We start from the raw sequence: 25,213 nt of genomic DNA, 5'->3' as shown, positions 1-25,213 counted from the left end.
GCAAAGCTTATTAAATCCTACCCCTCCATCTGGTACTTTTATAATCAGTAACTGTTACATTTGTTCACTTCCTGCTTTCCATAATACAGTTTAAGGTTTTTTTTTTTTTTTTAAATAATGCACCTCGTAGCAAAGTACGAGGTGATATGACCATACAATGATATAATGGGTACCATAGTAACTGTCAATATAGTGATATATATAGCACATCATGACTGGTTCAAGACTCTTCATCCTTGTATTTAGCAAACATCAACTGCTTGTATTGATTCTTGAATTCGTTCATCGTTGTGCATTGTTTGAGGGTCTTACTCAATCCATTCCATAGTTTGATTCCACATACTGAAATGCTATGTTTTTTAACGTAGTCCTAGTTGTAGTTGTCGTTTTAATGACGTGTTTGCAGAGTGAGCAGCAACTCCAGGAACTTCGGGAAGAGCTTGAATCCAAACTCCAAACACATCACCAATCCAACCTGCTCCACCTCATCAAACCAATGACTACAACTTCAGACTCTCACCCAAACCAGGAGAAAGTCCAAGATCAGTTCTGTTGTACTGAACCTAATGAAAACCAGAACCTCACTGCTGGAACATCTCAATCTCTAACAACAACCGATGCAATCAGCAGTCAAGTAAATGGAGTCCAAACTGAGGAAATACCTAATAAACAGGGGGTTTGTGCAGGTACCACCTACATGTCAACAACATGTCAACCTGAGCTCAACCTGAAACTTAACCCTAACCCCAACACTACCTGTTGCCCTAAACTAGACCTGAATCCAAAGTACTTGCTAGTAATACCCATCTATTTATTTCAGGCTGTGGAGTGACACTGGGGAGCCTGCCCTATTTGGAGGTCTTATGTGTTCCAGATTTAAATCCTGGAGAAGGCGGGCACGGTGAGGAGGAACAAGACACTAAAACAAGGAACCAGGACTATGATGAACAGGACTCCCTCATCACTCTGGCTTGGAGCACACAGACAGAGGACCACACCGGGCGAGATCATCTCCAAACTGAGCCATTTGAGGGGCACAGCATCGCTGAACATTGCAGAGCAGCGGCTGGAGAAAACCACATGGAGACTCTGACCCAGATCGCACATACGATGGTAGGACAGCAGGAGTCTCTGGACATGAAGCAACGTGGATTCTGCTCTGCAGTTTCCAGTGAGACAATTGATGAGGACACAGTGAAGGTGTGTTCCTCACAGAGAAGCAAAATATATGATTTGACCTCTATGGTCGACCTCTAATTGTATATGGACAAAGACACAAAATGTACCTCCACGTTGTCCCTCGTATTTTATCCTTGCAGGGACACTCCAAAAAAACAGAGAGGAACACAGACGTTCATTCATCTTCACTGACGAAGGACGCCAGTGGGCGAGTTTCTGCAGTGGAACGAGAGAAGACAATGCGTAAACTGGTGGACGTGCACAGACGGGCGGAAAGGAAACAGCAAAGAGACAGAGAGAGACAGCAGCTGAGGGTGAGAGACAGGTGTCAAAAAAGACAACTGATATGATGACGGACAGCTGCCATTCTGAGACACTATTCTTTAGGTTCAAGAGCGTCTGTCCATCATCCAGAGCAGAAAGGCAGAGGACAATTTATTTGGCCATAAACACAGAGACAGGATGAGACATTTGACAAAAGAGCTATCCCAGGTAAAGACTTTGTATCATTGGAAAAACACATCAGTGAAATAAACTGAAACATACCTTTGTTCTTTAGGAGGACAAGAGTCAGCAGAAGACGCTGGTCAGAGAGCAACTGGAGCAGCTCCGAAGAGAGCGTTCTTTTATTATGCAGTCCAGAAGAAAAAAGTATTAATTCACAATTCAGCAAACACAAACCCACAAATTCTGAATGTGTGTCAGAAAAAGTAAAAATAGTAATAGTCAGGAACCATTCTATGACGGAAAAAAAAAATGTCTGAGATTTTGAGAATAAGGTTGTAAATTCAAGAGAAAAAAAGTTGTAATATCATCATGTCATACGGAAAATAGAGCACAGCTCTTCAGGATGAAAGGAAACTTTTATTTATAACCTGGCAGCAAAACAGAGCAAAGAACAAAGAGTTTTTCGCATATATTTACTGTGTTTTATTTACTGTGATTATTTTAAAACTCTGTCATAACAGGTATTTTTCTCGGAAATGGACAACTTTATTCTTAGAAATTTCCAATGTTATTCTTGAAATCTCAGATCATTTTATTGCTGACCACGGATCAGTGACATGTAGCTCTGGAGTCGCATGTAGATAGATAGATAGATAGACTCCCTTTATTGTCATTGCACAAAAACACAGTAGTGAAATTGCCAACGAAATGTCGTTGCCTGGCTCCCATATAATAACAGACACAAAAGAAGATAAGTAATAATAAATAATAATAATAATAATAATGTGGAGAATAAATAGATAGAATAGACACCAAATATGAACAACATAATGTAAAGTGCAGCGTGAACAGTAAATTGCCCAAATAATTTAAATAATTTAAATAAATAATAATAATGTAAGTAAAGGTAGAGGGGCTTATTTGGCATTGAGCAGTCTGATGGCCAGGGGGAAGTAGCTGTCTCTGAACCTGGTCGTCCTACAGCGGATGCTGCAGAGCCTTCTCCCCGATGCCAGGCGAGAGAACAGTCCATGCTGGGGGTGTGTGGGGTCAGAGCAGATCCGATGGGCTCTAGATACACACCGGCTGTTTGCTATGTCCTTAATGGGGGGGGGCTGGGTCCCGATGATCTTCTCCGCTGTCCTCACCACTCTCTGCAGTAACGTCCAGTCCGAGGCCTTGCAGCTCCCAGACCAGACGGAGATGCAGTTGGTCAGCAGGCTCTCGATGGTCCCTCTGTAGAAGGTGGTAAGGATAGGAGGGGAGAGGGAGGCTCTTCTCATCCGCCGCAGGAAGTGCAGTCGCTGCTGTGCCTTCTTCGCCAGAGCGGAGGTGTGGAGTGACCAGCCGAGGTTGTCCGTTATATGCACCCCCAAGTACTCGGTTGTGTTCACAACTTCTACGGCTGTGTCGTTGATGCTGAGTGGAGTGTGGCTGGGTCTGGATCTCCTGAAGTCGACGATGATCTCCTTTGTTTTGTCAACATTCAGGATCCGGTTGTTCGCCTTGCACCAATCCACAAGGTGTCGCACTTCCTCCCTGTAAGCCAGTTCGTTGTTGTCCTGAATGAGGCCCACAACTGTTGTAGCTCGTTCAACCTTCTGTTGTGGCTCTACTCTAGCTCGTTTATGTTTCTGTGTAGTCGCAACACCATCCATCACCAAATGGTGGAACATCAGTCAGGATCCTGACCCGTGACCTATTCAAGCGAATGGGGAAATATAACATATTCATGGTTGTGGACTGATGGCAGTGGTAGTTTGCGTCTCTCGGAGTACAGGATTGGTGGCGTGCCACGATGTGCCATTCGGTCCTTGTACAACCAGGGCAAGAGCCTGTTTTCAGTCAATGTTGCCCGACCCCCAAGCTGCCCTTTGTCACCTATTCTGTTCATAAGTTGCATGGACAAAATGTCTAGGTGCAGTTATGGTGTCGAGGGAGTTCAGTTCGGGAGCCAAAGAATCTCACCTCTGCTATTTGCAGACGATCTGGTCCACATGTCCTCTTTGGGCTGTGACCTTCAGCGTTTACTGTGACGGCTTGCATCTGGGTGTGAAGCTTCTGGGATGAGACTCAGCACCTCCAAAGTCTAAAGTCATGGTTCTCAGTCTCTAAAGGGTGGAATAGAACCCTTCAGGTTGGGAATGTGTTCATAATGAGGTGACCTGCGGTATGAACATAGCCATAGGAGCTTATACAAGCTGTAGGGATTCGCTGTGAAGGTCATGACCAGAAATATCAGTGTCATTGACCTTGTTTTTTTATGCCAACAGCGCAAATAAGTGACAATTTTCATGTTGCACCACTGTGTCACAATTTAGTCAGTCATTGGGTTAGGTATACATAACAGCATGTACAAATATAAATTTCATTGGTTTGGACCCTAAAAAAAACATAATATAATCTGTTTTCATCTGAAGGAACACAGCTGGATTGAAGGAACTTCTGGATCCAGTGCATCCCCAAGGCAGAACAGGAGAAAGGGTGGACACTGACACTACAACTTAGGTTAAGATTACTAAATGGATAATTGATTCAAAATGCATGTCATCTCACATTTTTGCTGTGGAAGTGAACATTAAAATACCATAACTGCTCCAATGAATGCTTCAATTCAATAAATCACTTGGTTTAACAGACCCAAGTTTAGGTACTGTAAATAAATGTCCCTTATTATTGGCATTTACGGTACTTATACAAGAGATCTTGCAGAGAATGTTTATTATACAGTTTAATTACCATCTGGACAAACATAAGCATTAACAATAATATCACTTAACAATCCCCTCCCCTGAAGTTGTGACCTACCCTCTGGGACCAAATGTACATACACTGAAGCGCCATAAAGTCCTTATTTTATACCAAAATTGGCCAAGATTAACATGATTGGGACAATTGAGGGTACTGCTGTACACAACAAAAGGATTGTGGCTGTGCTGACTTGTGTGTGTGTGTGTAGCAAAGGGGTCAATATTGTAACATGTCAAGAAAATAGGTTTGTCCAACAATTAGGATGATATGTTATGTTTTTATATCCTTGTGACAAGGTGAGTGGGGTGGTGACGGACTGCCAACATTGGGGGGGATTTCTTGGCAAACATTCAATTGTTTGACAGCATCCACTTGCATTACATCTTAACACAAGGCAGCATTAGCAATCATCCTAATTAAGCCAGAACATTCCATAGCAGCTCCAACACACCGAGCCACTGCATTACACACATTACAATGAAGAAAGCCTTCACAGATTACGTTGAGTGGTCTCAAAACACACTTTTTAACATAAAAACAAAACTCCAAACAAGACATGGTTCCTGATAGGTACTACAACTCAGGATATTTTCTAGCAATGTGACAGCAGGATACTGGGCAGCACAAGCGAGTCCCGTTTTGAAAACATGGTTCAAGAAAGAGACAAATGTCCAAGCAGGCTGTGTGGAATCTTCGGGGCTGACGTTATCCATATGGTGTCAGAACACATTGGGTGTCTGGGCTCTGTTCTACATGTGCAACATTGTCAGCGGGTAAGCAGCATGCACTTATGTGTGATAGAGTACATTACACCTTGGACATGAGTCAACAATACTTGCTTTTGTCTTACACAAACCATGGAGGTCCGAGTCATGTTTTGGCCTGAGACTTTGTCGAGCACTACTGTCTAGAAACATAAAATAATCATCACAACTCCAGCATGTCTTATGGGCACCATAGATCTGAGGAGGGTGCGTGTATATGTCAATGTATGAGTGTATCTGTCTTTCACGGGAACTGTGAAAGGAAGGTAATGTGCATGTATGTGCGTCAAGTCTTGAATGGTGTTAGCAGTGGGACTCAAGGGATGTGCATGTAAACATGCTTAAAGTCTTTCTACTGGTGTGCGCACTGCACCCCTGGGCCATGATGGCCACCCTCCTCATCAGAACTATCATGGTAGGCCTCTCTCCTGGAGCCCCCAGCCGTCCCTTGACTCCTGTCAAAATCTGTCAAGTCAACTTCCTCTGCATCAGCGGAAATGACGGGTTCGTCTGCACGGCTTGGCAGCAGGCACTCGAGCTCCTGGAATAATAATAATACATTTTATTTAGAAGCACTTTTCGAAAAATTCAAAAGGGACAAGCAATATACTGTTACAGACAGGCAAACTTTTGTAATGGATGTCAGCCTCTGCACACATCGCTACAAAATCTTCAACAAACTGTAATGTCTGTTCTTGTGATTATGGAAGATAGTCACCAGTGAAATTCCAAATGCATGTGTAGATATTTTCATGACACTCTTGTGTACACAGACAGCAAACAGCTGCACAATTGGTGGCTGACCAAATACTTTTGTCCGCATATATTTAAAAAAATTATAGCTTTATTACATCGCATCCTCATAATCACTAGACAGATGTAACTCACGTTCAGCTTTTCAGGGTTGATCCAGTTGTTCTCCGGGAACTGCACGTCAAACTTGATGTAAAGATCGCCCTTCTCAAACGGGTTTCTGTACTGTGGCATCCCCTCACCCTTCACCATCCGAATAGAGCCTGAGTGACAGAGAGATTTTCAAGATGGCTACATCAACACAACATCCTCAAAAAGTGCCATTAAGCGCTTTAGTGAGCAAAATAAAATATAAAAAAATATAATCGCCACAAGCCACTACTACAAACCTCTATCATATAGCAGTGAGGGTGGAAAATTTTAATACTTCTGCCATCTAGTGGCTTGTCTTGTAAATGCAGTCAATGCAAGGGCAGTAAACCTTCAAAAGTCAAACATTACATTCACAAGACAATGATGAAGCAATGGTGTTCTGATTTCAAATCCGAATTGACTCACACCACCCGCTGAAACACAAAGTAGGAGTTATCACAATCCTACAACACAGACCTGAGGGATGCCCTCGAATCTGACACCAGATACGGAATGATTTCATCCGGTGAATGAAATCCAGCTACCCCACCCTCTATCAAAAATGCCTAGCATAAATATGTTACTTTGTGATGAAAATGGTAAAATAATTATTTACCTGGTTCTATGACCTTGCCAGGTGGGTATTTGACAAGCAACTGACGTCCATCCAGGTGTGTGACAGTCATTTGGAAGCCACACAGAGCTTCAACAAGGCCAATGCGTTGCACCATGTGAAGGTCACTGCCTTCCCGACGGAATTCCTGAAACGACCTCATTTATCAAGATTGGTGCCCATTTGATTTTAGAGAAGTGTAAGCACGAGTGTTTGGTACCTCGTGTTCTTTCTCCTGTAGGACCAGAACGATGTCTCCTGGTTCAACGCCTGGTGCTTGGTCAGCTTCCCCAGAGAATGTGATCTTTTGTCCGTGTTTCATGCCTTTATCCACATGCACCTCCAGGAGCTTTGTTTCCTTACACACCTTATGACCTTCACACTTTTTACAGCGGTCCTTCTCATTGATGACTTCACCTTCACAAACACAAATGTGGACCAATGGCTTAGAGTAGTACAACATTAGATCACACATCAAATTTGAGGCTATTGTTGTATGTTACTTGTTCTACACCAAGCATTAACTCATAGATTGCAGCATTTATTGATGGATTATACATTCCTGTTGGGACTTGGTTATTTTGTATTCAATTTTTTCCAACACTTTGTCTTCCATCATAACAGAATCTACCTAGCCATTGTCACCAATTATTAATCTTTTTAATCATACATAGTACATATACAGAAGGGATAAGATGAAATAAGCTCTGCTTTTTCCTATTCGTGTTCATGTTCAATTGTGTAAATGTAAATATTCAGTCATATTACCCTCTCCTTTGCAGTCTGTGCAGACTGACTGCACCTGTTGGACCATACCAGGGGCCAGCTGTCTGATCACGACTCTCATGCCTACTCCTCTGCATGCCACACACTTTTGCACTGCACCCGCTTTACCCCCCTGACTGGATGGCAAACAGGAGAACGTCAGCACTATTCATGTACATTAGTGGTACCCAAATACTATATATTAAATATATATTATAATATATATATATATATATATAATATATATATAATATAAAAATATATTAAACTATATATTAAAAGCAGGCTCACCCATTGCAGGTACCACATAGCACATTCTTGCTTAGCTGCAGTTTGGTAGTTTTACCATTGTAGAGGTCTTCAAGAGAAACTCTGAGTGGAGGGGGAAAAAACAGGTTTATAACAATAAATTATTTGTACAATAAACTGTTTTAAGTGTGAAGTACTCACTTCAAGGGGTGTACCATGTCTTCGCCTCTCCTCCTTCCTCCATTACGACCTCTGCCCTGGCCTCCCATGAACCCAAAAAGTCCCCCACCGAAGATGTGAGAGAAGATATCGTCCATTCCGGGCCCACCTCCTCCGCCCTCCCGAAGTCCCTGTTCTCCATAGCGGTCATACAGCTCCTTTTTCTCCGGGTTTGTCAGTACTTCATATGCAAAACTGATCTCTTTAAACTGGATGACAAAACACAATGTACACAAAGAGGTCTGTTTGGTTGCATGTTGACATATGAACAGCCATGGCAAGAACTTTAAATTGTAAAAGAAAATTAAAAAACGTCATTTAAGAGAAGATCGTTTGAAGAGCGATTTTGAGATATTGTAAGACACTATGAGATACGATGTACCACCAGAAGAAGAAACAGGACAAAAAACGGTATCAAAAGAATAACAAACAGTTAGTGTGCTCTATTCAAAGTTTGAGGGAATAGGTGATATTCCAGTATTCTCAAGGGAAAAGCATTTTGATTTTAAAAGTATTAACTGCTGATTAAATTAATCATTATGGGCTTTGTTACAAGGCTATGTATTGTGTATAATTGTGCTGTCATAACCCTTACAGTTCTCTTTTTGGATGAATTTCCTTACTTCCTGTTCCTGCCTGAGGGCACGATACCCTAGGTCGGCCATTAAAACAGCCGAGTAAGCCTGACCGACACATGAAAAAAAAAAACATGTATTGGACTTTGGGGCTGATGATGAGCAACTATGGTTGTCACATTCTGTTGATCTGTTACTGTGTCTGCTAAATACTGTAGGTCAAATTTAGTTTTATTTGGGAAGTTGCCAGTTGTCTGAAGAAAAATGTGGTAATTTAATAAATCACACATTCACAGTTTGTGATTTACAACGTTGCCATTAGAAGAAAATGAATTTAAATAGGCAAATTCTTCACATGTGCGCAGATACACATTATTAATAGACTACCGTTCTTCGTGGGAGGGACTGTAAGGACCGTTCTATATATAAAAAAAATAGTCGAAGATTTTTTACATGTTTAAATGGGTGTTTAAAGACGCAGGAAGATTGAATGGGCTACAAAAAGCAGCAAAGAACAAAAAAAAGGAAAAATAAATGTTTTCCATGAAAATATTGTTTTGTTGCCTTTTCCCAAGAAAATCCTCAGACTCAACAACATAAGGAAAACCAGTGTTTTTTATTGGGTTTTACTGACTGTTTAATTGTTATAGTTTATTCCACATACACCATTTAATAATATAGCATTTTATTTCAACTTCATCTTTGTTTGCCTGCTTCATTCACACCAGTCAGATTGCATATAGCATATATATCTCCAAAAATAACCACCACTTACACTATGCATTATGTCCATTTAAGAAATAAAACACTTGATTATCTAAAATAATTAAACCAATTGGTCCTTCCTTTGAATAATTGTTGTATCTTTGCCTGTTTTGGCTTTTACTCTGTGGTTCGAAAATTACCGGCCCAACTTTGTCCATCAAATTTTGTGTTTGTGCTGTTAACAGCAACATGGCAGAAGCTGTCTTTAAAGGGCAATGTGAAAGGTGTTAATGCATGATCACAGCATGGATATCAAACGATGCAATGCTGTTGCATAAAATATATATATATATATATATATATATATATATATATATATATATATATATATATATATATATATATATATATATATATATATATATATTTTTTTTTTTTTTTTTTAACAGGGCTTCATAGCCCAAATTAACTTGTTTTCTTGTGTTAATGCGCACAAAAAGGGAAAGAAATATGTGTTCATGTCAGTTGCCTTCATGTCAAAAAAAAAATGCAAACTATCCCTTGGTTTGGTGTTTATATATGAACACCAGAGCATGTTCCATACCTTGTCTCCAGCATCAGGGTTCTTGTCAGGATGATACTCCTTCGCCAATTTGCGGTACGCCTGGAATAATCCAAGAGTGATAAAGTTGTTAAGTAATATAACAAGTAATATAATATATAAAAGATCAAACCAGTCTAGTGCCTATGCACCAAAGTACGTAGGTATTGGTGGGTATAGTCTGCCTGCATATATAATGCTAGGGGCACAACTCCTGCTGTCAAAAACATCAGGACACCAGCAGGCAACTCAATGTCTTTGACATCTCAAACAACTATTTCATCTCATGAGCTTTATTCTTGACAAATCAATCATTCTGCTGATGCGACTCAATTAAGGTCTTTTGTAAATTTTGTAGAAACGATTAGAATGTTTGTACTTTTGCATTATCGCAAAGTATTTCGCTGTACGACCGATCGATCCGATGTTAATTCAGTTTACTTCATTGTCAGGTTTTTCGGGCACATGTGTGCAAAGGTAAGACAACAGCATGCCAGCAAATTACTATCTTATAAAACATTTAATTATTCATTGTGCATTATTCAAGTTCGGTGTTGGGTTAATAATACAAATTTACGGCGATTCACCCTGATTGCAGCAGCTAAATGCGATATATAATATATACGAGTACAAAGAAGATACATATTGACTTTAATGCTCCGTAAAGAGCTATATGGCGACGACTACTTCCTGGAATGTACCGTCTAATATCCGGCAGGCTAGGACACTCGTGGTCACTTTAGTCTATCAGTAACGTTTGACTTGAGTATATTTTGGGCCTATAAAATGTGATATACTCTGATATACGGAAATATCCAACATAGCCACCCACAGGAACGCCATCTAGTTTGTTACTAGCTTGCTTAGTTTTCTAGCTAGCTAGACCGCTCGAAAGCTGCTGCTAGCCATTTTAGCTAGCGCCTGGCAAACTAGCTCACGTTGGAAAATATGTATTCTAGGCCATAATGCAAAAGTGGCATACATTCAAATATGGTTATTTCGAATCCTCACCTTTTTAAGTTCATTTTCATTGGCCGATGGGGAGACTCCGAGAATGTCGTACAGCTTAGTATCCGCGACTTTCGACATGTTGCAAACCGGCTGCCTACTGCGGACGTTTTGCTAGGTGAGAGGGAAACACAAGCTTCCACCGGCTGGGTCGTCCAGGGTTGCCAGATTCACACACAAAGTCCCTCCCCACTTTTGACGTAGACATCCGCAAACCAGAGCAGTCGCATTTTCAGGGGGATCTTCACGAACTTCATACTGGCCATAATTAGGTTTTGTTATTAACCTTACGTTTAATGACGTGTTCTTTATGACATTTTAATGACCAATTCCTGAAATGTAGAGAAGAATCATATTTGTAGGAGGACCTCAAGACTCTTGAGTTAGTATCAGAGGAGAGCAACACAAGAGTGACGAGTTTGGCTTCGAAAATGAATATAGTTATAGTCTACAGAATGTTTAAGGTTGTTCATATAATGCCTGTAATGCTCATTAATAATGTCTAACTTTCTTCCCTACACCAAAAGAAACGCTTCCCATCATCACGTGTTCGATTATAATAGTCAAAATAAAATTAAACCCAATCAGTAAAAGCGGGTGCTATGGTTTTCAATAAGAAAATATTCAAGTGTACTTTGTATAACTGTAGGCATTGAGTTAGTGGTCGAATCGTAAGTGTTGAACATTTTGTACATATCCCTAAACGTTTCAGAGTGAGAATAGAATGACACTCCCTAAGCCATCCTACAGTATCTATAGAAACCGAAGCAAATTCATTGAAAGAGATAAATATTTAGGGTCAACCAGTGTAGTGTACTTAGTGTGTCTTTCATTTTAATTTGCATGTACATTAATGTGTGATTGTCTTGACGGCGTGTTTAGAGTGACAACAGATAATAAATGCCATAGAGCTGATGTTTATACGGCTTGACGGACAGTCGAACTTATGGACTGCGTTATCATCTTATCCGCCATTTTGATCGTCAAATATGTCCGATTCTCGTAGCTCGCCTGCTTAAGTGTATTCATTGGGTCAGTGTCGGTGTAACAGTGCGGTTTATCAGATCATTGTGCTGCTGCAAGGCAAACTGCGGGGAGTCGATGACATTGCTAGCTGCAAAAGCTGGCTAGCTCGAAGCTAACAGCGCAGTCAGGAATAGAATAGACCGCTATGGGCCTCCGGATGAGTCGCTGACAGAACCCACGTCGCCCAGTTGCCGTCCAGCTAGATGCAGAACGAGGAACATGACGTCTGAAAGGTAAACCTTCAAATGCCATCTTAAAAAAAAATAAGTGGAAGAGGTGACGCTATGATAAACGGGCTGAACAACGGGGCATCGTTCCATTTATAGCCGTGACGAACCGTACGTGCTAGCTTAACACGAAGCACCGGCTCCGAAATTGTGTGCTAACATTAGCGACATATTTAATAAAACATTGCGCAATTTACAATCTGTATAGAAGATAAACGCCACCGTATCCAGTGGAAATCACATTTCATTTCATTTCGAGCAGAGATGAGCCAATTTGATGCATAGTGCTGTTAATTAAACGATAGGCTAATTACGCTTGGGGTAGAACCGCAACATCAGTGGCTCCTACCGGCTGACACGCGGCCGGTCAAACCCATGCTTTCTATTTTACTTAACATATCTATATATCTGTAAACCATGGAATTGATAAATAAAAACAAATCTCCCAATCTCCCTTGCATGTGAATCCTCCACATGCGCAGTGATAGATGGAGACAGAGACAATGGACATTTAAATCAAATAAACACATTCTTTCCTTGTTTCATGTGCAAACAATCCGTCGTAACATTTTCAACATAGAGGCTCCAGCACCCCCGCGACCCTCGTGAGGATAAGAGGTAGAAAATGAATGAATGAATGAATGAATGAAAGGTCAAGTTGCAAACATCGCCTTAGTCCTGACTACTGTATGCACTATCATTAGTTACACTTGCACAATCCAATAACATGCAGTATAATGACAGATCACAGTGGGTTTCTCATATTTTGTCCATTGTAATAGCCATGCATTTTCTATGCCACTTATCCTCACTAGGGTTGTGAGTATACTGGAGCCGATCCCAGCAGTCTTTGGACGAGAGGCAGGGTATACCCTGGACTGGTCGCCAGCCAATCACAGGGCACATATAGACAAAACCATTCACACTCACATTCATACCTATGGACAATTTGGACTCGCCAATGAATCTAAAATACATGTTTTTGGAATGTGGGAGGAAACCGGAGTACCCGGAGAAAACCCATGCATGCATGGGGAGAACATGCAAACTCCACATAGAGATGCCCAAGAGGAGATTCAAACCGGATCTCCTGACTGTCGGGCCTACATGTTAACCACTTGTCCACCATGCGCCCCCCATATTTTGATTCAGTGCACCACACTACAGCCACAACAATAAACACTGTCACAGTCGTACTTTTCTGACAGTATTAATCACTATGATATTGGCATTGCGTATTGGCTCTCATTCGACACCACAGGTTAGAAGTAAGTCACATTTACTCATGTTTCTGCAATTTAGTAGGCGTTTTTATTATTGCACCTTAATTCATAAAGATGTTGTTCCTTAAAGAACCATTGTTTTGTACCACCTTTGCTTTTTGCTCTACACGGGATACTTGCTTTTAATTGATTTTTAGACCTGTACTTTTACTTGTACAAGAGTACAATATTTTAGTACACTTTCCAACCATAAATCAGCCTATGTGAGATGGGGTTCTCTGATTTATTATGGCTTGCACAGAGTGCTATGTGTAAATCACTTCTGAGTATGCAGCACGTCCAATGGTTAATTAAAATGATCTGCCTAAAGCTCTTTGCATTATCGTAGTACATGTTTGGCTTTTGTAATAAATGAATCAATCAGCAGTTTGTTTAGTACTAAGCGCAATGCCTCTTTTGCCTCTACAGCTAAGTGCATATGCCTCTGACATCAGCCATGTTTTGGAAGTTTGACCTACACACAGCTTCTCATCTGGAGGCTTTACTTGACAAGGAGGATGTCACGCTTACCGAGCTTATGGATGAGGACGATGTGCTGCAGGAGTGCAAGGCACAGAACAGGAGGTCTGTTGAAAGAATTATTATTATTATCTCGTTTCTCATTTGTAACTAACATTTCTTCTAATGTCATTGTGTAGACTTCTCCTATTCCTGTGCCAGGACCAGTGCATGCAGGAGCTGGTCCGGAAGATTACTACCGAGCCCCCTGCTGGTATAGAGGAGACAAAGCGCTTTAAGTACGTGTCTTTTAATATAAAAGTCTATAAATTTGTACATGTTTGTAGGTGTGCATTAAAATGAAAGTCTCTCACGCCCCCTCCGGGGATCCACTATTTGAGAAGCACTGGACTGCATACAATGTATCAAGCAAGCATCTGCAGCTGTTTTTTTTTTTTTTTAATTTGCATGGTAACATAAATGCAAATTCCTTTTATATTCCTTTTGAGCTTACTGCTTGGTGTGCTCTCTTGATTCACAGGTATTCAAATATAGCATGCGAGCTATTGACGAGTGACGTGGGCGTGATCAACGACAAGCTGGGTAATGAGGAGCCTCTTCTGGAAACCCTGTACGCCTTCCTGGAGCAGCCCTCACCTCTTAACCCCCTATTGGCGTCCTTCTTTAGTAAGACAATTGGGAACCTCATTGCACGGAAGACTGAGCAGGTAACACAGCCATTACAGCGACATACCTCCTTTTAGTTTCAAAATCAATATTGTTGCAGAAGTTTTCATCATCATTATTTTGTCATCTAGTCAGAGTAGCTTCTAAAGATGAGGTATTGAGAAGGAACCATGGTTGCATCAGAGGCCTTCAAGTGTAGTCACTGTGCTTAAGACATCAAAGCACAAGTGACTAATTTAATTCTTCAGTCTCCACTCAAAGCTCACTAGTGTCATAGAGTCAAAGGTTCTAGGGCACTGGTTGTCCTCCATTTTGTTCATACTTAAAAATAACTTTTCCCATAGTAAATTATATAATTTGAATAATCTGTTCCTGTTCCAGTTAACATAATAGCTGACGTGGTGACGTCACTCAAAATGAGCCAATGTAATCTTTTACTTGCCAGGAATGATCCTATGCCGCTAATATTGGAATAGTACCATGGCTTGCTCAAAAGTAAGAAGTTTATTGAGAAAACCAAATTTCAAAGTGAAAGGACGGACCAAAAAATGTTAATTCTTACAGAATCCAGTACTGTAGCGCCCAGTATGATGAATCGACAAGGTTCATAGCACATTAATTTACAGCACAGAAATGTGCAAACGGGTCTTCACTAAGGATTGTATGGGTATGTGCTGGTTTGTTTGCCACATTTTTAAGGCAAAAAAGGTTTGGACCTTTTGCTGTGAAAAAAATGTCATAAACGGACCTTATGCAATTTTAATTGATGACCCCAACTTTAGGATGTTACAATTCAGACACTGAGCAGTGTGGTGTTTTTTGTTTGTGTTTTGTTGTAACTTACAACTGTAGAGCTTGATGGCCTTTTCTGTATTCTGTCTAGGTGATTAGTTTCCTGCGGGGGAAGGAGGGATTCCTCTCCTTAGTTCTGAAGCACATTGATACATCGGCTATGATGGATGTCCTTTTACGGCTTATCAGCTGCGTGGAACCGCCCCCTCTTCGACTGGAGACTCTCGCTGTATGAGATGAGACAAACACACAGTTACACTTTAATACAATTGTGCTCAAATGATGTGATGTAATGTGTGTTTGTTTACAGTGGTTGAATGAAGAGAAGTTAGCCCAGAGACTCATAGAGATCATTCACCCAGAGAGGGATGAAGAGGTAGAAGCAAATTATTGTATTAGAAACTCCCTACTATGGTTAACACTATCAACCATATAGAGCTGGAATGTACAATTCTGACTGTATGTATTTTCTTTCTGTCAAGAGGCAGTCCAATGCATCTCAGACATTATGCGACATAATTCGTTTAAGCAGAGACCAGGCCAATCAGCTTCAAGATATGTCCCAGCCTGACCCCTTGCTAACTGTGCTGGAATCGTACGTAATACTGCAGACATATAACACACCCATGTTAGTGTTGTTTTAACAGGATACTGTAAATATAATGTCGTTCTCAGGCAGGAGTGTGTGGAGCAGCTGCTGCGGAACATGTTCTCGGGAGACAGAACCGAGAGCTGCATCGTCAATGGGATTCAGGTTCTGCTCACATTATTGGAAATCAGGAGGCCTGTGTGAGTTGACTGCAAAGCTTTCTTAAAAGATGTAAGATTCTATTTGTTCAAATCGAACGATGTATCTGTTCATTCTTTGTTTTTGTAATCCAGTGTGGATGGTGTAATGGATGCCCAGGGTTTTGAGCGAAGTTACACCATTAACAGCAGCATTCTGTTGGCCATTCAGCCACACTTGGTACACTTCCACCAGCTACTCCTGGAACCCCCCAAGGTACGCAACCAAGATTAATGAAATATATCTCATAGATTAATGAAAAAGATCCAACTGCTTACAACTTGTGTGCATGTATGTGTGTATAGCGAAGTCGTATGCTGACGACTTTGGGTGTGATAGAGGAACCTTTAGGGAACACACGGCTACATGTAGCCAGACTAGTGGCCTCTCTGCTATACACCAGCTCTGCCAGCCATGCGGTCATAGCACAGGAACTTTGCAGACTCAATACAGTGGATCTGCTTTTGGTGAGATGAAACCACACATGGAAGTTTTCATTTTACAGTATACTATTTCTAAAAAAATAACCCTTCACCTATCACTCAGAACTTATTCTTCAAGTACACATGGAACAACTTCCTGCACCTGCAAGTGGAGCTTATTGTTGCAGCCATCCTGCGGCCCTGTGCGCATGAAATGAGACTTCAGCCAGCTGTGGGATCCCAGGATAAGGCCAAGTCTCCTCAGGAGGCATCGCCGGAGCAGGCTTTAACTGAAACTCCAGTCACCCCCGAAAATGCTGCACATAATTTATTGGTGACTCACGTGGGTATCCTTGACACACTGAAGGCTCACAGTTGCAGTTTGTGACCATTGACCTCCCCATTTTTTTCTCAAGTTGTTTCAGCATTGCTGTCTTGTACAGAGGATTTTAGTTGCCTGGGAAGAGAATGATAAAACACAGTAAGTAACTTTGAGACTATGCCAAGAGGTTCTTTTTTGTTTAGAGGCATGAGGAGATGAGCTAATAGTGGGAAATTTGTTTTTTAGGTCGGAAGGTGGTATGAGGAGAGGCTACATGGGACATCTAACCAGGATCGCCAACACTGTGGTCCACAATCTGGAGAAAGGCCCGGTTCACACCCAGATTAGTAATCTTATCAGCGGTATGTGTAGAGAATAATACATTCGAAAAATGCCTGACAGTAAATCAGAAGAAATAAAGAAAGAAAGACATAGACACATTCATGCTTCTGTAATATCCCGTTATTCTGTAGAGCTGCCAGATGACTGCAGAGGGCGCTGGGAGGCTTTTGTGGACCAAACGCTATCGGAGACCAACAGGAGAAACACCTTAGATCTGGTAAAAGTTCAAATCTGCACAACATAATTTCAGTCAGTTTTTATTATACATACATAAACTTTCTATTTGTATGTTTAGGTTGGCAGTGGGAATCCACGTCCTTCCTCAGAGGACGATATGATGGAGAGCCCCTTCCCAAAAGAACTGTCACTGCAGCAGGTATTGGCACACGCATGCAACATTAAGGCTCTCTGTTATGCCTTCAAATTCAACTATTTGCTTTGCTTTTGTTTTAGGCTTTTTCAGACTACCAGATTCAGCAGATGACGGCTAACTTTGTGGATCAGTTTGGCTTTAATGACGAAGAGTTCACTGATCATGATGACAGCATTGGGTATGTCTACTAACATGCCTGTGTGTGTGTGTGTTCTAACCATGCCGACTAAGTGAATTCTTCTGTTGTTGTAGGGCAACGTTTGATCGAATAGCAGAAATCAATATCAACATTGATGTAGGCCAAGAAAGTGTAAGTTTACACAGTTGATGTGTATGTATTTTACTGATTATTGGTAGGTAATAGAACAACATGCAAAAACACACACATCTTTACAGTAATCCCTTATTTAAGATGGTTAATTGGTTCCAGAGTGTAAATTTCAGCAAAGTAGGATTCAATAAACGGAATATCTTGGTAGACCTAAGCCACAGAATTTGGATCATAGTGTGGAGAAGGATATCTGTATAGGAATGCTCCTAAATAATGACATATTTACCTTAAAGGCCAATACAGCTGTGTTTGACGCCTGTGCCAAGGAGAGGATTCAGCCCTTTGATGATGATGATGAAGAGGACATCTGGGAAGAAAAAGAGATCAACTATGCAACACAAACCAAGTCGAGGAACAGGTTTGCAGACTTGCTAATTCCAGTCTTAAATCATCCAGACTGGTGATGCATAAAGGTTAATTTGATCTGCCCATTCAAGATTTGGTGGGTCGCAGGCAGCCCAAGGCCAAGCAGCAGCTAAAACCTCTGATAGGTCAGCTACTGCTGCCACACAGGCCTCTGACAAAGCAGCAGGCTCTGACTCAGATGAAGGCGAGGAACTGAAAGATGACCTTGACCCTTTCTCTAGCCAGACAGAGTCCACAAAGAGTGAGTATATGATAATCATACCACTGTTTATCATACCATTGTTTTGCCCTTTCTGAGGGAATTCCTGTTTTTTTCTCAGACTCTGGAGGTTGGATTGCAGACTTTGGCGAGGTAAACTCAAAGGCTCCTGCAGCAGGCGTTGGTTTTGCAGCGTGGGACAATCCCCAATCAGTGGCCACAGAGACAGAGGAGAAGGGCTGGGCCAAGTTCACTGACTTCCAGCCTTTCTGCTGGTAAGTCTGCAGAATGTCTAAACAGACATAGCAATGCTGTCTTCACTGGAAAACTAAAATGATTTTGTTCCGAAAAGTAGAGTACAGCCAGCATGAGTTTGACCTCAAAACTTCAAACTCAGACACTAAATACAGTGTCAAACTTTAGCAATGTGCTGTTAGTGGCATTCACCAGGGACAGAACAAAGCCAGGGCGACATTCCAAAAGAAAACCATTAAAGTGAGTGAATTTATTTCTCAGTCAGATGGATAAAGCTGAGTCCTGGCATTCAGTACAAATGAATGAAGGCGATCACCCATCTTCACCATCACAGTCATTCTGGTACATTTGGTAATTTTGGTTTGTTCCTAGTATTGGTGAGGGTGCCTTGATGTCAGAAATTCAATTCAAAGTTTGGAATTCAAGGAATGTGACCTTCCTGCCTTGCACCCAAATTGGTCAAAAATGTCTATAGTGCTTTGGCTGCGCTGCATTTATTTATCATATTTATGACTCAATGTACTGTATATCTCCAGTTCTGAAACAGGCCCCAGATGTACTTCCCCTGTGGACTCTGACCACAGTGGACCCAACAACACTAAACCAAACCAGAATCGTAAGTTGGAGCAATATTCTGTTTTTGACCACTACAACATTCAAACATCTAAAACCAACATTTTAAAAAGTTTACTACTGCGTAACATTGAAATGATTATCTTATCCCTTGCATCCCTCTAGCTTGTGTGTGGACTGTCTGTGGCGCGAGAAAAGCTCCACTGGTGGCATCAGACAGCTCCTCCTCTAGCAGCTCAGAAACCGACGAGGAAGAAAGCAAGACTGAGTCAACAGCCACTGAGACGGTAACCACGGAGACCATCAACACAGGCGCTGGCAAGGAGACCATCCGGCTCACCATGGATGCTAAGAATGAGCGGGCTGTGTTCACCAGGTACAGTACGCATAGAATCATAGAAAAAAGCATTGGTTCAAGCACCAACAGTGGATATAAAAAAAGTGCCAGATTTTTAATGTAAGGACAAAAAAAATACTCTTAACACTATCTGTGCTATGCAGTTGAAAACTAATTATTTTGGTTAAATTCCTTCTAGTTTAATATTGCATGTTGCTAGGTAGTTTGTGTTCACTTTAGTTTGTCCTAATTACCAAGGCTTGGAGTGTGACCGATTACTATAATTTTCATTCCAGCAAAAGGATTTCAGTTCATTTTTCAACTGCACTGCATAGGTATGGTTTAACACTATTTAAAAAAAAAATTAAATTAAAAATGGCATCTTAAAATAGTTTTCCACTGTACATACAATGGAACCTCAACTGTCGAACGCCTTAAAGTTTGCATAATTAGGTGTTCGACCAAAATCTTGGGGGGAAAAATATGCCTTCCATGTCTTAATGCATGACGTCATCATACCATATCACGCGAGCCATCAGCGCACCTCACCAGACCTCATTTCAGCCTCCATCAAAAGGATTAACTCTGCGTGTGTGTTTTGTTTGTTCTTTGGTTGTTTGCGGCACTTTTTTTCTGAAAGAAGGACCATTCCCAACACGGGGTGTTAAGAGAACAGCGTGAGACGAAGAAAAAGAAGAATATGCACTGGAAGTTACCGTGAAGTTGAAAGCTGAAAGACACTTGCGGCATCCAAGTACTTTTGTCCAGCATTACCGAGTTTTTCCATTGCCATCGGAGATGTTCACCAGTAGTCATGTGAATGACTGTGTGCAGAAGTGCGGCCTCTGTTAAGAGATATTTAGTGCTGTGACTGGTTTTATTTTGGTAAGTTTTCTACTACTTCCTGTTTTTGTTCCCATCCTGACTGGCTTGATAGGACTCTTAGCCGGTATTGAGCAGCTTTTTTTTTTTACAAAGGACTTTGATTTGGATAATTCTGTCACTGGTGTATATTTGAGTTCTGTGTGTTTGTGCTGTTCGAGGCCATGAGTGAAGATGTAGACTGATACGTGAACGCCTCTTGCTAGCTGTTGACTGGTTAGCTGCGAGCGTGTTGTATGTGTGTTGTGTTTAAATGTTTTACATGACATTAGTGGTTAACTTCATTTTATGCGTGTGTGATAGCTTAAAAAAAAATAGATGCATCAGCAACGCCCCTCATTCATTAAAGTTAAGCGAGTGTTTACAGTGTTGTTGTTTTGTTTTTGTTTTTTTAACTTATGCTTATACTTGTATGACAGTTAATAATGTTAAAATGTAACTTAAAACATTGTCTGTACAGTTAATAAAGAATTTAAGATGGCGACATTTTGGAGTCTGGAACGAATTATTCAAACATTTTTGAAAATTGCGTTTGAAAAATGCGAACAAAACAGAGGTCATCCAGCGTGGCGGAATGGATTATGTTCGACTTTGGAGGTTCCACTGTAATAGCACTGTATCGTTCTCTATTGTCCGTATTTGTCTGTGCTGCACTAGACCGTCCCTCCTTTTATCCCTCAAAGCTGTCCTACCCTCTATGTTACTGTTCTGATATCACCCCCTTCCTGTCTCTTCCCACCTGTCTCATCTCCCCCTCAGAGTATTCAGACCAGCCACTAGACGGTATGTGAAGTGTGCAATGATTTCCTGAAGTTTTATGCAACAGCAAATGCCGTCCATCACAACAACAAAAAATATATATGTCTCACGTGGTTTTTGGTCTGCTTGTTGCCTTGTACAGGAAGTGTGCAAAAATGCCTTGTCATCATTCAGGACAAGATTAAAGTCCCTTTTCCACTGCACTGTACCTATTCGGGTTGCACAGATGTACTCGGCGTCGACTATTTTTAGTTTTGCGTGGTTTTCCAATACAAATCTCTACAGAGACACACAAGTAACAACAAAGCAAGAGAATTACTTTTTCATATTTTAACAGCATAAAACTGGATGAATCTGTTACAAGGATGACGGGGTCAAGAAAACAAATCTGTGGATTATAATAAACCAACATCCAGAATGGGACCAGACAGGGTAAGCTAACAGTAGCATGTGTTTGTTTGTTTTTTTGTCATTTCTAGCTACGCATCCTCAAATCTCCATGCTTTTATTTTGGAATATTTGGCAAACATCAATTTGCGGTACTTGCAACCCCAAATGACCAGCTACAATGTCTGCCTCATATCTGCATTTGCCAATGGAAACGCATCAATAGCGAGTGCAGCCATGATGAGGCGGGTAGTTAACGTGCAGTGGAAAAGGTGCTTAATTCATAAATGGACTGCACTAACTCAAAAATGACATACTTACTTCAGTTTCCTAATAGTTCTACCCAACACAAGCCTCTTTGTATCAATTGCTATGTGCACTTCTTAAACCAAAAATAGTATCTCCCGTAGGTTGAGGTTTCATAATTACATATCCAGTGCATCTTTTTCTTTTTTTTTTGCAGTGCAACAACCAGCTAATGTTAAGTGTTCCAACCATCATCTTCACTGTGAACCGAGCAAACGAAAAAATGAGGGGAAAATATAAAAACTGTTTTTGTTTTAGCGCACCCCAACACTAACAGTGTGACACATTGCATGCATTTGAACAACCCAATTTATTTCAGGGTTCCTATGATCAATGCATTGGCACGCAAACTACTAACAAATTGGTACTCAAAAAGCATGTACTGACTAAAATGATCGATGTAGAAGTTGGGACTACTGTGTGCCTTAATTAGGTTAGTCTACAGCCTGATTGGTGTTTGGGATGACCAAGTTTAGCAGGAACTAGAACTGATGTTTGTTTGCTTTACTGTTCACGAATGTAAACTTTGCTCAGAACGTTTTTTTTTGTTTGTTTTGTTTTGCAGCCAAGCAAATATGATGGCAGCTGAAGACAAAGGGAAGGGAAATGAAGCAGACGCGGGACATGATAGGAAACACGGAGACTGTTCGGACCCAGCTACAGCCATTACCACTCAGGGGTCGGCTGCTGTCACACAGTAAGTAAGTGTACCTATGATTACATTGATTGTCACTAGGATTGCAAATTTGACTACATTTGGCTTAAATTTCACATTTTAGCACAATACAATCACAATAATTTGTACAGATATAGACCTAATGGTAATAAAGATAATACCAGTGTGTGAAGCTGGAAATAAAGTCATAATATTCAGAAAATAAAATTTACTGCAAGTATTTTAGAACGTTTAAATATTAGGGGATACAGATTTTTATTTAAAAAATATTTATAACTTCTTAGCATATGTATATTGGCATACACTAGGGTTGGGCAGTATGGACCTCAGCATGTATCACAATATTTTTAGGATGTCACGATATAAATTTTTTTTTTTTAAGTCTTTGACTTATCATGGGAAGAATGTATACCGGTACATACAAAATATTGCCCAACCCTAGTATACATAATATCCTTGATTCCTTGCATTTTTCAGAATGTGGTCCTTGGTGGAAAAGGTTTGGACACTCCTTTTAAATGCTTAATATGGAAGTGTTGTCTAACTCCATTTTTGCATAGCCAGTTATGACATACCACAAATATTTTTTAGCTGCAGGTCACAATGCTGTTTTACTGTTGCTTGTCTTTAGCCAGTAACTCTGTTGTTGACCTCATCAAATCTGTCCTTTTGTCACAAACTTGCAGGGAGAAGCTGCCCTCCGTCAATGGACCGGCCTAACGACGGTACAGGCACGCACACTCGCTCACTGACGGACCATTCAAACTGCAACCATGCATTCTTTGATTCCTCTTAGCCCTTTCTGCCATTGTTTTTGTATGTTTTGATAGACGTTGAGGTCAAACAGCACCAGACTCACTGAACTGCACGTCAAAAGTGAAATGAAGTTACACATTAATGGTCTGCCCACTGGAAAAACAACACTGTCAAGAGCAAATTAAGCCAATTTTTGTACACGAATCGGAACCTGGTCCTGTATTAAACACAGCTTCAGAGCATTTGACTGTTGATAGCAAATAAAAAAAATCGACAAAACTATAGCAACCATTTTGACTCATAAGCATTTCAATTTGCATGCCATGCAAATGCTTTAAACACAGACTTGTTTTGAACACACACACACTCAGACACTCATATGGCCAACTGACCGTATCACCACTTCCTCCTTCGACCTCTGACAGATTCCTCAAGTGTAGAAATGCGTTTTTGTTTGTGTATAGATGGTGTGCATGGCAGCTCTGTCCAACGTGCAATCTCAGGTCAAAGGAGTGGAATGCAGATGCAATGAAAGCACCGCTGTGTAACACACATACACACTACATTTACACACATACTGTGTATACAGTATACACCCACACACAGGCATACATGCTTTAAAAAAAGGGGGGTTGAAAAAAAACGACACAAAGATGTGCATGCACCCTTTCCTTGGAGCTGTGTCAATATAATGTTCAATTTGCACCTGTATTAGGCTGTGGCTACTCTTGGTAATATAAATGTATACAGTATATATATACACATATATATGAACATTCTATCTATTTTTAGAACAAATAGAATGTACGAAAAGTTGTTTTGAATGAGTGTGTGTCGTGTTGAAATGATGCAATAACAATGTTTCAGTTAATAGCCCAGCATCAGTTCCTGTGTGTGTGTAGTCTTCCATATCACTTTGCCAATCAGTTTTTAGCTCACTTCACCATCCATCCATTTTCTATACCGCTTATCCATATTACTCCTAATTGGCCTTTTCTTGAGATTTTCTCATCAGCAAGGTACTTACATAAGTACTTAATAAGTGAAGAAAGGACTGATAAATACATTAAAAATGGTTAAATAATGCAGTTTAGGTTTAATGCTGAGCTACATTGGAAGTGGTGCTTTATCTTTCCACTCGTCTCCTGTCCTGCGTCTGAGGGCGGGTGGTGACTTCTACATATTTGACTTTATCTCTGGAACTATTTGCATTAATTTGGAGTGATTCACAAGCACTTTTTGTAGAAAGAAGCACTTACCGGCTTCATTTGAATCTCATGTACATGTCCCCCTCCCCACAATCCCAGGCTCTTTTGAAGTTTGGTTAATTTTCACTACAGTAGGGGTACAAAATAGAAACTATACAGCTTCTTAGCCAATAAACAAAACTAGTGGATACAAAATAAATAAATATGATGCACTATATCTTAAGTTATATCATAGGTGCTTTAAGGAAAGTGAGACAATACAGGTAAATACAACAGTAAGAGTTTGCACAATGTGAATGATTCTATTTTTAGTATATGGAAGTTTTTTATTGGTTTAACTGCAGCATTGTTAGTTGCCAGTTTGTTTGCTAGTTGTTTGTTTACATCAAGGCTGCCCAATCTTTTCCCACCGAAGTTTGCTCGTTCTGTATTATATATATTTTTTGCATTGTTTGGCCTGTAAATAAAAAAGGAACTGCGATCCCTGCACCACACTTTGGACACCTCTGGTTTACATGTTTCACTGGAAAGGCAAAGTGTTAGCAAATGACGGAAGAGTGTCTTCAGGCTCTGTCTCGGAAAAGCCGCTAGTCAGTGGCTGGGATGCACATTTGTGGAGGTGTTCTGCACGGGTGTACCGTTACACCCTCTGTTTTTTGTTTCAGGTTAAATATTCCTGGCAGCCATATTTACATAGAAATCAGGGTTTGAGGAGGAA

General features: G+C 40.7%; 3 protein-coding genes across 9 annotated transcripts; 1 reads left to right on the top strand and 2 right to left on the bottom strand.

Moving 5' to 3' along the window:
* On the bottom strand, window positions 1–3,284 carry LOC131131442 (uncharacterized). The gene is made up of 3 exons (XM_058076156.1): window positions 2,596–3,284; window positions 1,726–1,802; window positions 1–1,395 (listed from the first exon to the last, which is right to left on the bottom strand). The coding sequence occupies exons 1-3, from the start codon at window positions 3,282–3,284 to the stop codon at window positions 1,355–1,357; spliced, it is 807 nt and encodes a 268-aa protein (XP_057932139.1). The 3' UTR covers window positions 1–1,354.
* Window positions 3,285–4,884: 1,600 nt separating this feature from the next.
* dnaja2b (DnaJ heat shock protein family (Hsp40) member A2b) lies at window positions 4,885–10,974 on the bottom strand. Its single transcript, XM_058074934.1, has 9 exons — window positions 10,765–10,974; window positions 9,757–9,816; window positions 7,855–8,081; window positions 7,696–7,776; window positions 7,408–7,541; window positions 6,860–7,056; window positions 6,643–6,787; window positions 6,030–6,157; window positions 4,885–5,682 (listed from the first exon to the last, which is right to left on the bottom strand). The coding sequence occupies exons 1-9, from the start codon at window positions 10,840–10,842 to the stop codon at window positions 5,494–5,496; spliced, it is 1,239 nt and encodes a 412-aa protein (XP_057930917.1). The 5' UTR covers window positions 10,843–10,974; the 3' UTR covers window positions 4,885–5,493.
* Window positions 10,473–24,989, top strand: ppp6r2b (protein phosphatase 6, regulatory subunit 2b). 7 transcript variants are annotated; one of them, XM_058074927.1, is made up of 25 exons: window positions 10,758–12,020; window positions 13,706–13,861; window positions 13,936–14,034; window positions 14,277–14,463; window positions 15,306–15,443; window positions 15,525–15,590; window positions 15,697–15,809; window positions 15,890–16,003; window positions 16,097–16,217; window positions 16,307–16,468; window positions 16,548–16,766; window positions 16,840–16,904; window positions 16,992–17,107; window positions 17,219–17,304; window positions 17,383–17,463; window positions 17,541–17,638; window positions 17,713–17,770; window positions 18,025–18,149; window positions 18,229–18,398; window positions 18,478–18,631; window positions 19,148–19,227; window positions 19,350–19,560; window positions 22,421–22,552; window positions 23,218–23,256; window positions 23,362–24,989. In XM_058074927.1, the coding sequence occupies exons 2-24, from the start codon at window positions 13,716–13,718 to the stop codon at window positions 23,249–23,251; spliced, it is 2,775 nt and encodes a 924-aa protein (XP_057930910.1). In that variant the 5' UTR covers window positions 10,758–12,020; window positions 13,706–13,715; the 3' UTR covers window positions 23,252–23,256; window positions 23,362–24,989. The 7 variants fall into 7 exon arrangements, with proteins under 7 accessions (XP_057930913.1, XP_057930910.1, XP_057930916.1 ...); XM_058074929.1 differs by having other exon boundaries at window positions 10,760–12,020; window positions 22,421–22,556; XM_058074926.1 differs by having other exon boundaries at window positions 10,760–12,020; window positions 23,218–24,989.
* The last annotated feature ends 224 nt before the right edge of the window (window positions 24,990–25,213 follow it).

Source organism: Doryrhamphus excisus, chromosome 6, assembly GCF_030265055.1.
Source record: "Doryrhamphus excisus isolate RoL2022-K1 chromosome 6, RoL_Dexc_1.0, whole genome shotgun sequence".
Classification (NCBI taxonomy): Eukaryota; Metazoa; Chordata; class Actinopteri; order Syngnathiformes; family Syngnathidae; genus Doryrhamphus; species Doryrhamphus excisus.
Note: the sequence above shows the minus strand (reverse complement) of the source record. Positions and strands in the feature narration are given on the sequence as shown.